Raw genomic sequence first — 16,137 nt, 5'->3', positions numbered from 1 at the left:
TTTTTTTTTTTAAAAAAAAAAAAAACGAAAAGAAAGAAAAAGAGGCCCATTAAATAAAATGCCTTAAGAAGCAAAGTAACCAACTCTTAAGTCCCACAAAGATACTGGCCAACGATTCCATATGATTTAAGGAATCGGATAAAGAATGTCTTAATGCACTCAAATAGAATAGAGTACACATCATCTCTTACCTTTAGTGTTTATTTTACTAGCCATTCCAGGAGGCAAGTAGGAAATAACTAGTTCAGGTCTAGAAAGAAAACCAAGAAATGTCACAGGAGCCAGTACAATGGTGTCTCACAGCTCGTACAACAGTCGTGATGTGACCGGGCTTTTTTATTCTAAAGGCGTTCACAGAATCATCATGCAACACAACAATAATTCCTATTGTTGTGGACAAAAAACCCTGATTTTTCCTTCCCATGACTGGTAAGTGATTTTATGAAGGGTAAATAAATAACTTCTTTCCTGAAAAAAAATAACACTAGTGTATTTTCTTGGCCACTAAAATTCTGCAGAAACGTAGATAAGAAACTCAGTCATTAGGTTGGGTTCAGTGATGGCGCATGCCTGTAATCCCTGCACTTTGGGAGGCTGAGGCGGGTGGATCACCTGAGGTCAGGAGTTTGAGACCAGCCTGGCCAATACGGTGAAACTCTGTTATTCTAAAAATACAAAAATTAGCCTGGTGTGGTGGCGCAAGTCTGTAATCCAAGCTCCTCGAGAGGCTGAGGCACGAGAATTGCTTGAACCTGGGAGGCAGACGTTGCAGTGAGTGGAGATCATGTCACTGTGTTCCAACCAGGGTGACAGAGCAAGACTCTGTCTCCAAAAAAAAAAAAGAAAAGAAAGAAACTCAATCATTGATATTTAGTTGCTCACAAGATTGGCCAGAAATGACAGAGCAGATAAAAACCAGCAAGTTGGCCAGGCACAGTGGCTCACGCCTGTAATCCCAGCACTTTGGGAGGCTGAAGCGAGCAGATCACGAGATCAGGAGTTCAAGAGCAGCCCGACCAACATGGTGAAACCACGTCTCTATTAAAAGTATAAAAATCAGCTGGGCATGGTGGCGGTTGCTTGTAATCCCAGCTACTTAGGAGGCTGAGGCAGAAGAATCACTTGAACCCAGGGGGCAGAGGTTGCAGTGAGCCAAGATCACCCCACTGCACTCCAGCCTGGGCGACAGAGTGAGACTCCATCTCAAAAAAAAAAACAAAAAAAAAACACCTCAAGTTAAACTTCAAGTACTCAGGCATACTGTGAATCACCACAGTGCCTTGGAGTGACACCTCAGAGGCCATCGTCACTATTTTCCTTGCACTGATGAGGATGACGGCGGACAGGCTGGGGGACTGCAGGGGCAATGGACAGCACCAGGACTGCAGCTCAGAGCCAGGCTTTTCCATCAAGGACTCACACCCACGCCTGTCACCTCTAGCTAGAAAACCTAATGAACAGAAACGTCATTTTTATTGTTTTAATTCCCGAAATGACTACAGTGGCAAAGATCACTTACTTTTTCACAACGAACTTGATTTTGTTACTCCCACGGACAATTCTTTCAAGTCGTGGAATTCCGAACCAGGTAGGGCTTCGAAAGGGAATCCCCTCTGGCAAGCCTTCTACGTACAGGAACTCGGGGTTTGATTCAAACACAGGATATGGTACTTTCACTGCCTCGGTGAGTCCAAGAGCTTGAGCTGAAAGTGCAAGAGAACGTAACTTGTGGAGGATCACGGATGACGCGGACATTCTTTTATTTGTGTCTGCATTCCCAAGTACATCATGGACAAATTCCCTACGATGGAGCAATAGCCGCTTCATATGGGAGGCATTTTGCTTAGGATACTGGGCAAATCTGAAGAACGAGCCTAAAAAGTAAGGATTTTAGGAGGAACATCTGAACACTTTAAATCAAAAGGAGAGTTATTAGTCAAAATGACCTCTGTGCTCGGGGCAGAAATGATGGAAGGCCATTCCACACAGCAGCGACCCCTGCCAGCCTTTGTGTTATTGAGAGGAAGGGTGTCTGGTCAAAAAACACAGTGTCTACCACACAGCTAAGCAGCACTCAGTCCGAGCGGTCAGAGGCAGGGCAGTGAGGACTCCTGATCTGGGACAAGAAACGTCAACAGCACAGATTGAGGTAATGGACAGGAACGCCCAGAAACTCTGCTACCACTGCCCGCTCCTTACTTCCTTCCCCATGACAGATACACCCAATCAACTGAAACGCTCTTGCTGAGCCTCCTCAGACTCCTGCTCAAGACAGCACTCCAGGAAACCGCTGTCAACAAATCTAAGCTGAAACAAATGGTGAAACCTACTTGTCACATGGGTGTTAGCCAGATTAGAAGTTCAGACAGTGGAACTGCGAGTTACCCTAACGTCTCCCTTCCTCTCCCATTCTGACAACGGAGAAGGTGGAATTCAAGAGAAAGGAAGTCATCGGCTTGTTTTCAGGAGCAGGTGTAGTGGTGGAAAACTGAGTTTCTGGGACCTTCCTTCTTTAGGTCCTGAACTTCTATACTTCATTCAGACATGGCCCTTCATTGATATGTTATTAAAGACGTAAATGCTGGATGTTACTTACCAAATTTCAGATTAAAAATCTCTTCCACCTGCTTCCGTAACTTGGTAATTCTGACATTCCAGTCTTCTTTGACTGGAAAACAAAAATAAGCCCAATTAACCATGTTATTGATTGGTGCTGTTGCAAATCAGAATGGATTTCCCAGAATGTACCCTTGCTTGTAGTGATTCTCTTAATTCAGTTTTGTTAAAAACAAAAATTGCGGGTCTTAAGGAAATGAATAATTTCCAGTACTTGCTAAATATCAGAAAAACTGCAGAGAGACAATTTACTTATTCATTTGTTGAGACGGATCTCCCTATGATGCCCAGGCTGGAGTGCAATGGTGTGATCTCAGCTCACTGCAACCTCCACTTCCCGGGTTCAAGCAATTCTCCTGCCTCGGCCTCCCAAGTAGCTGGAATTACAGGTGTGCGCCACCACGCCAGGCTAATTTTTGTATTTTTAGTAGAGACAAGGTTTCACCATGTTGGCCAAGCTGGCTATGAATGCCTGGCCTCAAGTGATCCACCTGCCTTGGCCTCCCAAAGGGGTGGGATTACAGGTATGAGCCACCACACCTGGCCTAGAAAGACAGCATTTAAATTTAAGTTTGCATTGTAAATAAAATGAAATTTGCCCACATGAAAGAGTGCTCAGAATCAGCGCTTCTCACACATTTCTCCTTGGAGAGGTCCCTCGGGGAACTGTCATGGCGGGGAGGCCAGCTGCGTAAGGTTGGAGCGCTCCCACACTAGCTCCAACAAGAGCGATTTCACTTCTATTTGCTCTCTCTACAGGCAGTCCTTGTTCTGTCGAACAGAGGTGTGCCTAGAAATCCATGTAAAGCAACACTTCACCAATCAAAGCAAGTTTTCCCATCAGAAATCAATGATAAAGGCACGAATTCATGTGGGGGTTGGAGTGGAGGCAGGTGTGTGTGGGTCTAGCAGACGGAAACACAGCTGCCAAGCCTGACCGGGCTTTAGCTGCTGCAGGAGGCGTGGGGAACTCTGCCTTCTACACTGTGATGCTGGACAGAGAGCTGTCATCTTCCACCAAGTCCACGGAGTTCAGGACACTGTGAGAGGGGATGGAACTCACTTTCTCATCCCATGGGAAAAGACACCAATTGTCTCTGACTGCTGCTCTTGACCACGTAACATGCCAGTCATCACTGTGAGCAAAGACTGTCACCATCACACTGGGCGTCCTCTTCCCACCTGTTGCTGGCCAGGTCTGAGCATCTTCTGAGCATCAGAGACGCTAATGAAGAGCGTGCTGCCGTCCATCACCGCAGAACTCCTCGAGCCAGGGGTGGCTCGGCTGAGGCTGGAGAACTGATCACGCAGGGAGGGCTGAGCTCTAGACAGGCGAGCAATCAACTTCGGAGCAGGCAGCAACCTTTGGGTTCCTCCCGGATGCTATGACCTTGGATCTGACCTTCAGGGAGGCATTTCCAGAAGCAGTGGAAGCCAAATAGGTAGCTCAGCAGGAAGGAGAAAGGGCCAGATGCGTGGTGGCAAAAGCTGAGCAGCAGAAGGCGGCAGCCATCATCTCTGCCAAGGGTGACTCAAAAGCAGCAGAGTTCATTGCCAGCTGCAGGTGACAGCCTGATCAAGCCTACAAGCTGGAACCACGGAGGACACTGCGTACCGGCCCTCCGACTCACAGAACTCACCCGCCTGCCCACGGGGCCATCCAAGCTCTTCCAGCTGCCCCAGTGCAGGAGCACCCTGCCTCGCACCTCCTCCAGCCAACTGGGCACAGCACCAATGACCTCTACCACTGCCTTCCTTCTGTCCCCACCCCAGAAATCGCCGTGCAATTTCACAGATGGCTTAAAGCAAAAGACATAAAGGGAAAAATCACTTCAAAAAAAAGTAAGCCATGGTAAAAAGGGGATGGCACTCAACATCACTCAGTGACAGTGGGGTTTATTTTCCTACCCAAAAGAAAAAACACTCATGTGGACGGCGTTCAGGGCTGGGGTGGAGGGGGTGCGGACGAGGGCAGAGACAGACTTGGAGGATGACTGGAGTGTTCCTGGATGAGGCAAGATGGGAAAGAGAGAGAGGAAAAGGGTCGGGGTGGAGGGTTCGCCTCAGTGTGGAGTTCATTTCTGTGACAAACGCAGCGGAAAATGTCGGAGGAGGACTGAAAATATCGCTAAAGGTTGGTGGTTTCCGAAGATCTTGTAACATTTCCTTTACTTTAAAAGAAAACTTAGCATCTCAACGGTTTAACGTGAGTTGCTTTTTCCCTGTGGATTTCAGAGTTCATTCAGGCACAGAAAATAACTCCGGTATGAACCACATTTCAATACCACCAATAAAGACATCGGACTCTCCTCCTCTGAGGTCAAGTGCGTCTTTTCACTTACCACTCAGCCTCCTCTTCTGCCCTGCCCCCACCTCCTCCTCTGGCACTGGCTCCTACCAGGCAGGAGGTCACACTCCACCTCACAGAGCCAGGTGCCGCCTCCCCCTCCATCACGTCCCTGGCTCCACCCCCTTCTCAGGTGTGACAGCTCCCTTTCACCAAGCTGAGGACAATGCGCACCCATGGTGCCTTTAAGCAGACAATTCTGATGGCCCCCAAATTCTTTTGTCACGTGGTCTGTGACTTGAATTGTCCTGTCTAAAGACTAATGCACGGTCCACGGGCACGCCACGTAAGGTTATGGCAGAATGAGGAGCCACCAAGCAGCTTTCATTCCTTCCAGGATCTTTTAGGAATGGGATAAAGTCAAGTGCTGTTAGTGACAGCAAAAGTGGAGATTCTCCTTGTGGCGACCGCTGCTGCGCTCTGGTGACGATCGCAGGTCCCGCACTGCTCCAGACCCAATCCTTGCAGTGACTTCGAGGGCGCCTGCACCTTCTTTATATCGTACAGGCTTTTGCAGTCACTGTCACAGCCGCCCCTGACAAAAGCGCTGAGTGCACGCCTCACAGCCTTGAACTTGAGCTTTGTCTTGAGAAATGAATTTCTACAGGTTTCATCATGTTCAGATTCATCCAAACTGAAGACCTGCCTCCTGGAAGGTTTTTCTTTCTCCACTACTTCCCTGAGCAAAAAAAGGTGTCACTTCCAATCTTCGATTCTTCACCAATACTTTGTTTCCCTGACCAAATCAAAAGCATTTTGAGGTTAACCTATGAGTGAAGCACTGACTTTCACCTTCTCCAGTGCAGGACTCCCGGACCACGGTCACATTACTACCCTTCTACAGAATTTCTCAACCACGTTCCACACCCTAATCCACACAAAATCCATGTGGCACACTGACTGACCTTCACGAATGGCCACAGGCCCTGTGAGAACTGAAGGAGCAGTATTTTAGGACACACCCATTAACCCAACTTGAAACATTTGTTCACCTTAGTACTCATGAGCTTGATTAACTGCACCAATCTTTAAACACCTAATACACACACGAATCTCATACTTGATTCCAAACACTCGCTTCCGGACAACAGAACACCACCCCACAGGGTATGGCCATTTATTGGTTCTTGGCAACAGAAGTTCCTAAGGTGGCTCATGATCTACAAATTGTGGTCACTTACTCTGACATTAACAATGGGAAACAAAGAGAAACAGGCTGGGTGTGGTGGCTCACACCTGTAATCCCAACACTTTGGGAGGCCAAGGCAGGTGAATCACCTGAGGTCGGGAGTTCGAAACCAGCCTGTCCAATGTGGTGAAACCCCATGTTGGACAGGCTGGTTTCAGGTTGAAAGAAGTAACCATGGCAGCATTAAAACGGAGAAAAATCACAAAGGCGCACAAGAGGGAGGAGAAAGCCCTTTGTCTTCGGGAGAGGAAAGTGATTCATACAGAGAAACTGCCGGCCTTTCTCAAACCTGCCAGAAAGCCAGCTCCTTCCCTTCTTCTCCTGGGAGGAAGAGGAGGGGGAAACCGAAAAATACAAAAATTAGCCGGGCGTGGTGGTGCATGCCTACAGCTCCAGCTTCTCAGGTGGCTGAGGCAGAAGAATTGCTTGAAACTGGGAGGCAGAGGCCCCACTGAGCTGAGATCACACCACTGCACTCCAGCCTGGGCTACAGAGTTAGACGTCATCTCAAAAAAAAAAAAAAAAAGGAAGAAATAATAAAGGCACACTTAGAGCCCTAATAAGGAAAATAACATCATTCATTGAACAGAGACTTCTTACATCTTTCCTATTAGGCTGACAATTGTGTGCAGGCCAGAGTTACAGTCTTTGCCATTTTAGGAACAGGGTGCCTAGGAATAAACATTAAGGTCTAAATGCAGATAGTAGGTACCATCCCCGAGCAGTAGAAATGTTTTAAATGTGGCTACTTGGAATTGAAATATGCTGTGAGTATGAAAGACATGCAAATTGTCAAATAAAGAATATATGCTTATGAAATAAGGACTGTGAAATACTTCATTGTCTATTTCCTTTTTTTTTTTTTTGTTGAGACAGAGTCTTCCTCTGTCACCAGGCTGGAGTGCAGAGGTGTGATCTCGGCTCACTGCAACCTCCACCTCCCGGATTCAAGCTATTCTCCTGTTTCAGCCACCTGTGTAGCTGGGACTACAGGCCCGTACCACCACTCCCAGCTCATTTTTTTTTTTTTTTTTTTTTTTTTAGAGACGGGCTTTCACCACGTTGGCCAGGATGGTCTCAATCTCTTCACCTTGTGATCTGCCCGCCTCCGCCTCCCAAAGTGCTGGGATCACAGGCGTGAGCCGCCGCGCCGGGCTGTGTGTTTCTTTATAATGATTACAGTCTGAATGAGAACATGTAAAATCACATACACGGCTTGCATTTGGGTGCACACTGTCTTTCTCGTGGGTAACAGTGGTCTAAGTTCAAAGCCTGAGCTATGCGCACACTACAGGTGTTCACACTGATAAATCAAGAAGTGCCTGGATTGAGCTTCTGCAAACGACTTTTTGGGGAGGCAGGGAAAGGAGAACTTCCATATTTTAAAAGATGACATTAATTTTTAAAAGCCTAAAAAGTATTGATCTGTGTTTTTAAAGAAGGATTCCACAACTACTTTACCTGGTGTGTTTGTTCTCGGCTGAGTAACTTCAGTGGTACTGTGAGTCAGAAGTTCTGGTCTGAAAAACAGAGCTGGTATCAGTAACAAAGCATTTGGAAGCAGCTCATGGGCCTTTCTCACACTGGGGTGCACTGCCAATTATTTTTAAATATGGTTCATTCTGACTTCATTTTGTAGTGAAAAAAATCACTTGCTGACTTGAGTTTATTTTGAAAATGGCAATTTTCAGACATTCAGGTGAGACCTTCAAAGTCATCTTATATTTAAGATAAACATGCAAAAGTCACTTTGCCCCCAAAGCTGCTCAGTTCTGCTTCCAAATCTTAGCTGAACTGTCCCACGGCACAGCCAGAAGCAGCTTGCTGCATCGCCTTAAACCTTTCCTCTCCCTTGTAACTCGGTCCCAATGAACACACAGAGGCACAACCCCCATCAGTAAGCAAGGTTTCCCTTCAGCATCCCTTCCGTGAGTGGAGAGAGGCCTTCTGTTCCTACCCCTGCACCCAAACTACCACTGTGTTACCCTTCAAAATCAAGCCACAATAACTTTTCTAAAGGGCAGATCCAAGTGATTTTCAGAGGGATGTACTTCGAGACAAATTCATGACTGCCTCTGCTTTTCTAAGATCTGAGGTCTTCCTCCACTTGACCACCACAATCTACCCATGCGATCCCGCCATGCCCACATGGCACTCCTCACTCCACACACAATGGGTGAGATCCGTGGATATGTGGAGAGGTTTGCCGACTCCCGCCCCTACTCATAAATTTCGTTGACTTGAAACGCCTTCCCTCTCTGCTGGATGTACAAGTGAATGAACTAGGTACGCCATCCTCACCTTCTCCTCTAAAAATCCTCAATAATGCTTCGTTGCATTTTTCCTTTTTTTTTTTTGAGATGGAGTCTTGCTCTGTCACCCAGGCTGTTGTGCAGTGGTGCCATCTCGCTCACTGCAACCTCCACCTCCCAGGTTCAAGCGATTCTCTAACCTCAGCCTCCCAAGTAAGTGGGACTACAGGCACACACCACTGCATCCAGCTAATTTTTGTATTTTTAGTACAGATGGAGTTTCACCATGTTGGCCAGACTGGTCTTGAACTCCTGAGCTCAAGTGATCCTCCTGCCTCGGCCTCCCAAAGTACTGGGATTACAGGTGTGAGCCGCCATGCCCAGCCTTCATTGCATTCCTCTTTGTATGAATCCTCCCAAGGAAGGCATTCTTGTTAGACACAATTTTGCACATCTGATGCTTACACTAACAAGTATTTGTTGAATAAGTGAATCTAAACATGAATGCCTTCATCGTAAATATAAAATAGTCATGATGAGGTAAACAAAAGACCCATCTTCATCAAATTAATCTGTTCTCAGGGAAGACACTGAAACTGTTACTTCAGATGATTGTCTTACCTTTTAATAACAAATTTAATGCGATTGCCCACTTGAATGATTTTTTCCAGCCTTGGGATTCCATACCATGACGGACTTCGGAAAGGAATGTTTTCTGGTAGTCCTTCCACGTACAGATCATTCGGGTGTGCCTCAAATTTTTGGTACGGAACAGCCTTGGCTTCGGTGCTCCCCAAGGCTTCCGCTAGACAGAATCAAAGCAATTCGGGAGACGACATTTGTATTGAAATCAGATTTTAGTACAATCCAAAGCAAGGCACAGGTCAATTTTCTTTTTAATTGAAAAAACTCTAGAAACATATTTATTAACTATTGAATAGACTTCATACAGCAAAGACAAGTAGAAATGACCCATCATCAACAGCCAGATTTTGGCAGATTTCAGTGTCCTGGTCCTAAGACCATCTTAATAGCTCTGAGAGCGTAAACGATTCAACTTTGTTTTTCAGTATCCTTCAGAAGAAAAGAGAGAAAGAACATCACAACAGACAATAGGGAACATCACCTAAACACTATCTGGAAGCGGCCTTTGATTACTACCTGTTCAGGACCGTGACAACCCTCCTCCAATGGCCGCTACAAACTGGCACATTTCAGGACATTCATGTGTACTGCAATCAGGAAGCCAATGTTCTGTACCCCTTCAACCTCGTGAGCATGCCATTTTAAGGAAATAACTTTCCACAAGGAATTCATGGAATGAGGGCCGGGCATGGTGGCTCACACCTATAATCCCAGCACTTTGGGAGGCTGAGACAGGCAGATCAAGTGAGGTCAGGAGTTCAAGCCCAGCCTGGCCAGCATGGCAAAACCCCATCTCTACTAAAAATATAAAAATTAGCCAGGTGTAGTGGCATGCACCTGTAATCCCAGCAACCTGAGAGGCTGAGGCAGGAGAACTGCTTGAACCCGGGAGGAGGAGGTTGCAGTGAGCTGAGATTGCGCCACTGCACTCCAGCCTAGGCAACAGAGTGCAATTCCCTCTCAAAAAGAAAAAAGAGAGAGAATGAGAGAGAGAGAGAGAGAAAACTGAAGGTGAGTCCTATTCACTGTATTTACTTTCCTAAAATAAAACAACATTTAAAAAAACATTACACACTATACACTGTAGTTAGAAGGGATAATAAAAAAAAAAAAAAAAAAAAAAGACTTACCAAATTTTTTGCAGAAAAGCTGATCCACCATCTTTCTTAATTTAGTGATTCTGGCATACCATTCTTCCTTTACTGTCAAAATAACAGTAATACAAGTTTTCTCAATTTAATGGGTTTAATAACTTTCATTATTTAATATTATTATTATAAAATGGTAGGTATTAGTTTTTCTTTTAATGTGACTAAAATTATTTCCAAGATTCGTGGCTGGGTGCAGTGGCTTACACCTGTAATCCCAGCACTTTGGCAGACCAAGGTAGGGGGAATCACTTGAGATCAGGAGTTCAAAAGCAGCCTGGCCAACATGGTGAAACCCCATCTCTACTAAAAATACAACAACTAGCCAGGTGTGGTGGCAAATGCCTGTAATCCCAGCCACTTGGGAGGCTGAGGCAGAAGAATTGCTTGAACCCAGGAGGTAGAGGTTGCAGTGAGCTGAGACTGTGCCACTGTACTCTAGCCTAGGCAACAAATCGAGACCCCATCTCAAAAAGAAAAAAGGCAGAATAATAAAATTATCCCTAAGATTCTAGAATGTGTTTATTCCTAAAACAATGTGGACGCTGTACAAAAAGAACAAAATGAACCATCCGATAAACTAGAAAAAAAGCCAGAACAGCTAGAGGGCAACATGTGCTACAGGAAGATCAGGAATATGATCTTGCTGGCAATCCTTCCATTTTAGTAAATGTAAACAGTGTGATTCCATTCTGTCTTGTCCCTGATCCACTCCACGCCAGAGCAAAAGCAAGCAAGGAAATCAATTCTATTTCTATTTCTTTTAAAACACATCTAGGCCAGGCGAGGTGGCTCATGCCTGTAATCCTAAAATTCTGGGAGGCTGAGGTGGGCAGATCACCTGAGGTCAGGAGTTTGAGACCAGCCTGGCCAATCTGGTGACACCCCTTCTCTACTAAAAATACAAAAATTAGCCAGGCATGGTGGCGAGTGCCTATATTCCCAACTACTTGGGAGGGTGAGGCAGGAGAATCGTTTGAACCCAGGAGGCAGAGGTTGCAGTGCACCAAGAATGTGCCACTGCACTCCAGCCTGGGCAACAGAGGGAGATTCTGCCTCAAAAAGACAAACAAACAAACAAAAAAACGCACATCTAACAGGCCAGGTGCGGTGGCTCACACCTATAATCACAAAACTCTGGGAGGCTGAGGCAGGCAGATCACCTGAGGTCAGGAGTTCGAATCAGCCTGACCGACATGGAGAAATCCCATCTCTACTAAAAATATAAAATTAGCCAGGCATGGTGGTGTATACCTGTAATCCCAGCTACTTGGGAGGTGGAGGCAGGAGAATCGCTCAAACCCGGGAACTGCAGGTTGCAGTGAGCTGAGATCCCACCACTGCACTACAGCCTGGGCGACAGAGTAAGACTCCATCTCAAAAACCAAAACAAAACTAAATACATCTAACAATCAAAGGGTGATATAAATGGCTCCACGATCTAAAAGGAAACCTTCTTATGTCCTGTGTATCATGGAAATTCAATGAATGCCTATTCCATTGACTCAAGTGGACTTCATAATAAACTGTTCAATTCATCATGTAGATAAACCTTGCATCAAAAGTAGAAAAAATATTGTTCTTTTAGTTCTGTCTCCCCAATAACGCAATATTTGCATGTATTTACAATGGATTAATAAAAAGAAGATGAGCATATTCTTCTAGAGAATATTAGACAGAATTTTGACAGCATGAATTCTCCTGTAATGGCACATAATTAAACAGAGACATACTATTTCATGTGGAAGGTAACACAGGGAAGAAATCAATGTTAAGTGTGAAATAACTATGGCACCTAATCTTCTGATCTGCCTCAAGACCGAAAACCTACCTCCTGAAGCTGGTTTATCAAGCTGTAAATCTTCACGTGTTGAATTCAGAAGCTCATGTCTGAAAGGTGAGAATGAATACTCAATGTTCACTAGGAAATATTCAGCAGATAACCACTAGCACATATTTAACACTAAGTCAGTAAGGCAGGGTTTCAAAACCAGAAAAGATAATCTGGATGCTTGAGCACAACTAAATGCTTTTTTTTTTTTTTTGGAGATGGAGTTTTGCTCTTCTTCCCAGGCTGGAATGCAGTGGTGCAATCTCAACTCACTGCAACCTCCACCTTCCAGGTTCAAGCAATCCTCCTGCCTCAGCCTCCCGAGTATCTGGGATTCCAAGTGCCTGCCATCATGCCTGGCAAATTTTTGTATTTTTAGTACCGATGGAGTTTCACCATGTTGGCCAGGCTGGTCTTGAACTCCTGACCTCAGGTGATCCACACGCCTCAGCATCCCAAGTGCTGGGATTACAGGCATGAGCCACCGCACCCGGCCCACAACTAAATCTTAATTTGAGGTTTCTACAGAGTAATAAAACAAAATGATAACTGCAACTTGTCTTATAAGGTGCTTGAGGGAGTATGTATCCTCACAGGTAAAGAGGCAACTTTGTGGCGGGGCGCGGTGGCTCACGCCTGTAATCCCAGCACTTTGGGAGGCTGAGGCAGGTGGATCACGAGGTCAAGAGATCAAGACCATCCTGGCCAACATGGTGAAATCCCGTCTCTACTAAAAATACAAAAAATTAGCTGGACGTCGTGGCACATGCCTGCAATCCCAGCTACTTGGGAGGCTGAGACAGGAAAATTGCTTGAACCCAGGAGGTGGAGGTTTCGGTGAGCATAGAACGCGTCATTGCACTCCAGCCTGGGCAACAAGAGCGAAACTCCATCTCAAAAAATAAGAGGCAGCTTTACAACCCACAGCTGTTTGAAGCATATTACAAAACTCTTCAATGGGATCCTTTAACGTCATATTGTATTCAAGACTACCTTCCTCCATACAGCTATAAAAATAATCATATATTCTCATATATGCTTTAAAAATCTCAGGCCTATGAGGCCAAGGTGGGAGGATCACCTGAGGTTAGGAGTTCAAGACCAGCCTGGCCAACATGGTGAAACCCTGTCTCTACTAAAAATATAAAAATTAGCCAGGCATGGTGGCACATGCCTGTAATCCCAGCTACTTGGGAGGCTGAGGCAGGAAAATCGCCTGAACCTGGGAGCCAAGAGTGTGCCACTGCACTCCAGCCTGGATTTCTGTGGGAGACGCCAACTCAAAAAAAAAAAAAAAAAAATCGTGATCAGCCTAGCCAACACAGTGAAACCCCGTCTCTGCTAAAAATACAAAAATTGGCTAGATGCGTTGGCTCATGCCTGTAATCCCAACTTTGGGAGACTGAGTCAGGCAGATCATGAGGTCAGGAGATCGAGACCATCCTGGCTAACACAGGGAAGACCCATCTCTACTAAAAATACAAAAACTTAGCTGGGCGTGTTGGCTCACACCTGCAGTCCCAGCTAATCAGGAGGCTGAGGAGAAGGACTGTTTGAACCTGGAAGTCGGAGGTTGCAGATCGCACCTGGGAGACAGATCGTGACTCCATCTTAAAAAAAAATTATCCAGGCATGGTGGCGCACGCCTATAATCCCAGCTACTTAGGAGGCTGAGGCAGGAAAATCGCTTGAACCTGGGAGGTGGTGTTTGTGGTGAGCTGAGATCACACCCCTGCACTCCAGCCTGGGCAACTGGACTCCGTCTCAAAAAAAAAAAAAAAAAAAAAAAATCTCAGACCTAAAAACAAGGCATGGATACTATGTTCTTTAGCAAAAGTAGCAGAAAATTGTGAAAGAAAATATCAGTTGCATGCCAATCCAGCGTGAGCGTGCTCATGCTTCAAATGCCAACACTGGCTGACTGATGCAATGCGGGACCCAGATAAATTAAAAAGTGGAAAATACCAATGCATAAAGTCACTCAAACCTCATTACATATAACCCTGGTAGTTAAGGAATATGTGTCAACAATAAAAAAGACCTACTGCTCACAACAGAGACAAGAGTCCAAAAGGAATCCAAGAGTCTTACTTCTTAATCACAAAACGAATCCTTTCCTTTGCAAGTAATATCCTCTCAAGGCGAGGAATGCCGTAAGTAGATGGCCTTCTAAAAGGGATTCCTTCAGGAAGTCCTTCTACATAAAGGTCTTCAACATGAGACTGGAAAAGAGGGTATGGGATCGTCACCGGGCCTTTGGCTTTTATGGCTTGAGCTTTAAGGACAAAAAGAGAAAGAGAGATCATTTAGGCAACATTTGTAGAAAAGTATAATAAATAACTGAATCTCTACTGCTCTTTAACTTTTATAATTTGATCTTTACTTGTTACTGTAGTTGAATCAGAAGAAAAATAGCATGAGGGAAATAAAAAGAACACCAAAAATGCTCATATTCTGATTATCAAAGTCTGCAGTGAAATATCCCATTACTTTATGGCAATGCGGCTACAGCCAGACTTTCTACAGAAATTTTTTTTTGGTGGGGGGATGGTGTGGAGTCTTGCTCTGTAGCCCAGGCTGGAGTGCACTGTCGAAATCCTGGCTCACTGCAACCTCCGCTTCCCAGGTTCAAGCAATTCTCCTGCCTCAGCCTCCTGAGCGGCTAGCTGGGATTACAGGCGCATGCCACCACACCCAGCTAATTTTTTGTATTTTTAGTAAAGATGGGGTTTCACCATGTTGGCTAGGCTGGTCTCAAACTCCTGACCTCAAGTGATCCCCCTGCCTTGGCCTCCCAAAGTTCTGGGACTACAGGCATGAACTACCTCGCCTGGCCAACTTTCTACAGAAATCTGAACCATATTACAAAGCCAGAAAAACACACCAGGTGTGTTTAATACATATAGTACTAAATGGAAGAAGCAGTATTTTAAAAATGTAAACATTACTGTAGCCTTATTGGGCTTATGAAAATAATTTCTTTTAAATAACAGAGGTAAGCTGGTTACAGTGGCTCACACCTGTCATCCCAGCACTTTGGGAGGCTGAGGCAGGAGGATCACCTGAGGTCAGGAGTTCCAGACCAGCCTGGCCAACATGGTGAAACCCCATCTCTACTAAAAATACAAAAATTAGCTGGTGTGGTGGCCGGTGCGTATAATCCCAGCTACTCAGGAGGCTGAGGTAGGAGATTCCCTTGAACCAGGAGACAGAGGTTGCAGGGAGCCGAGATAGTGCCATTGCACTCCAGCCTGGGCAACAGAGCAAGACTCCGTCTCAAAAATAAATAAATAAATAAAAACAAAATAAATAACAGAAGCAGAAGATTCTCCTGAACTACAAAATTTCTGCTAAGATTTATTTACCCAAGAGTAAAATAATACAGCAGCTGTAAACCGTCAAAGAGTGTGGGGAGTATTAAAATCAAACATAAAGGGCCAGGCGCGGTGGCTCACACCTGTCATCCCAGCACTTTGGGAGGCTGAGATGGGCGGATCACCTGAGGTCAGGAGTTTGAGACGAGTGTGACCAACATGGAGAAACCCCATCTCTACTATAAATACAACATTAGCTGGGCGTGGTGGCGCACGCCTGTAATCCCAGTTACTCGGGAGGCTGAGGCAGGAGAATCACTTGAATTCAGGAAGCGGAGGTTTCAGTGAGCGGAGATCACACCATTGCACTCCAACCTGGGCAACAAGAACCAAACTCTGACTCAAAATTAATTAATTAATGACTGGCCGGGTGTGGTGGCTCATGCCTGTAATCCAAACCCTTTGGAGGCCAAGGCGGGTGGATCACCTGAGGTTAGGAGTTCAAGACCAGCCTGACCAACATGGTGAAACCCCATCTTTCAAAAAAAAAAAAATTTTAAATAAATAAATAAATAACTCATAACGAGTGGTCTCCCATCAGAACAGCTCCATTTTTCTTTTGCTATTATTGTGTGCAATAGTCTTATTTCCTAAACATTAATATTTGTACTAAAGGCCGGGCGCGGTGGCTCAAGCCTGTAATCCCAGCACTTTGGGAGGCCGAGGCAGGTGGATCACGAGGTCAAGAGATCGAGACCATCCTGGTCAACATGGTGAAACCCCGTCTCTACTAAA

General features: G+C 45.4%; 1 protein-coding gene across 1 annotated transcript in view; it reads right to left on the bottom strand.

Annotated features, from left to right (window-relative positions):
- The window catches only part of GTF2I (general transcription factor IIi), a 111,286-nt gene that overhangs the window by 18,484 nt on the left and 76,665 nt on the right, over positions 1-16,137 (bottom strand). The window contains exons 14-21 of the mRNA XM_037743774.1: positions 14,120-14,303; positions 12,029-12,087; positions 10,180-10,251; positions 9,026-9,209; positions 7,614-7,672; positions 2,597-2,668; positions 1,520-1,703; positions 192-250 (exon numbers count right to left, since the gene is read on the bottom strand). Coding sequence (XP_037599702.1) covers positions 192-250; positions 1,520-1,703; positions 2,597-2,668; positions 7,614-7,672; positions 9,026-9,209; positions 10,180-10,251; positions 12,029-12,087; positions 14,120-14,303 — 873 coding nt within the window. The remainder of the gene's footprint in view (positions 1-191; positions 251-1,519; positions 1,704-2,596; positions 2,669-7,613; positions 7,673-9,025; positions 9,210-10,179; positions 10,252-12,028; positions 12,088-14,119; positions 14,304-16,137) is intronic.

This window comes from Cebus imitator, unplaced genomic scaffold (genome assembly GCF_001604975.1).
Source record: "Cebus imitator isolate Cc_AM_T3 unplaced genomic scaffold, Cebus_imitator-1.0 Scaffold153, whole genome shotgun sequence".
In the NCBI taxonomy this organism is placed as follows: domain Eukaryota; kingdom Metazoa; phylum Chordata; class Mammalia; order Primates; family Cebidae; genus Cebus; species Cebus imitator.
This window is presented reverse-complemented; position numbering and strand designations above follow the sequence as displayed.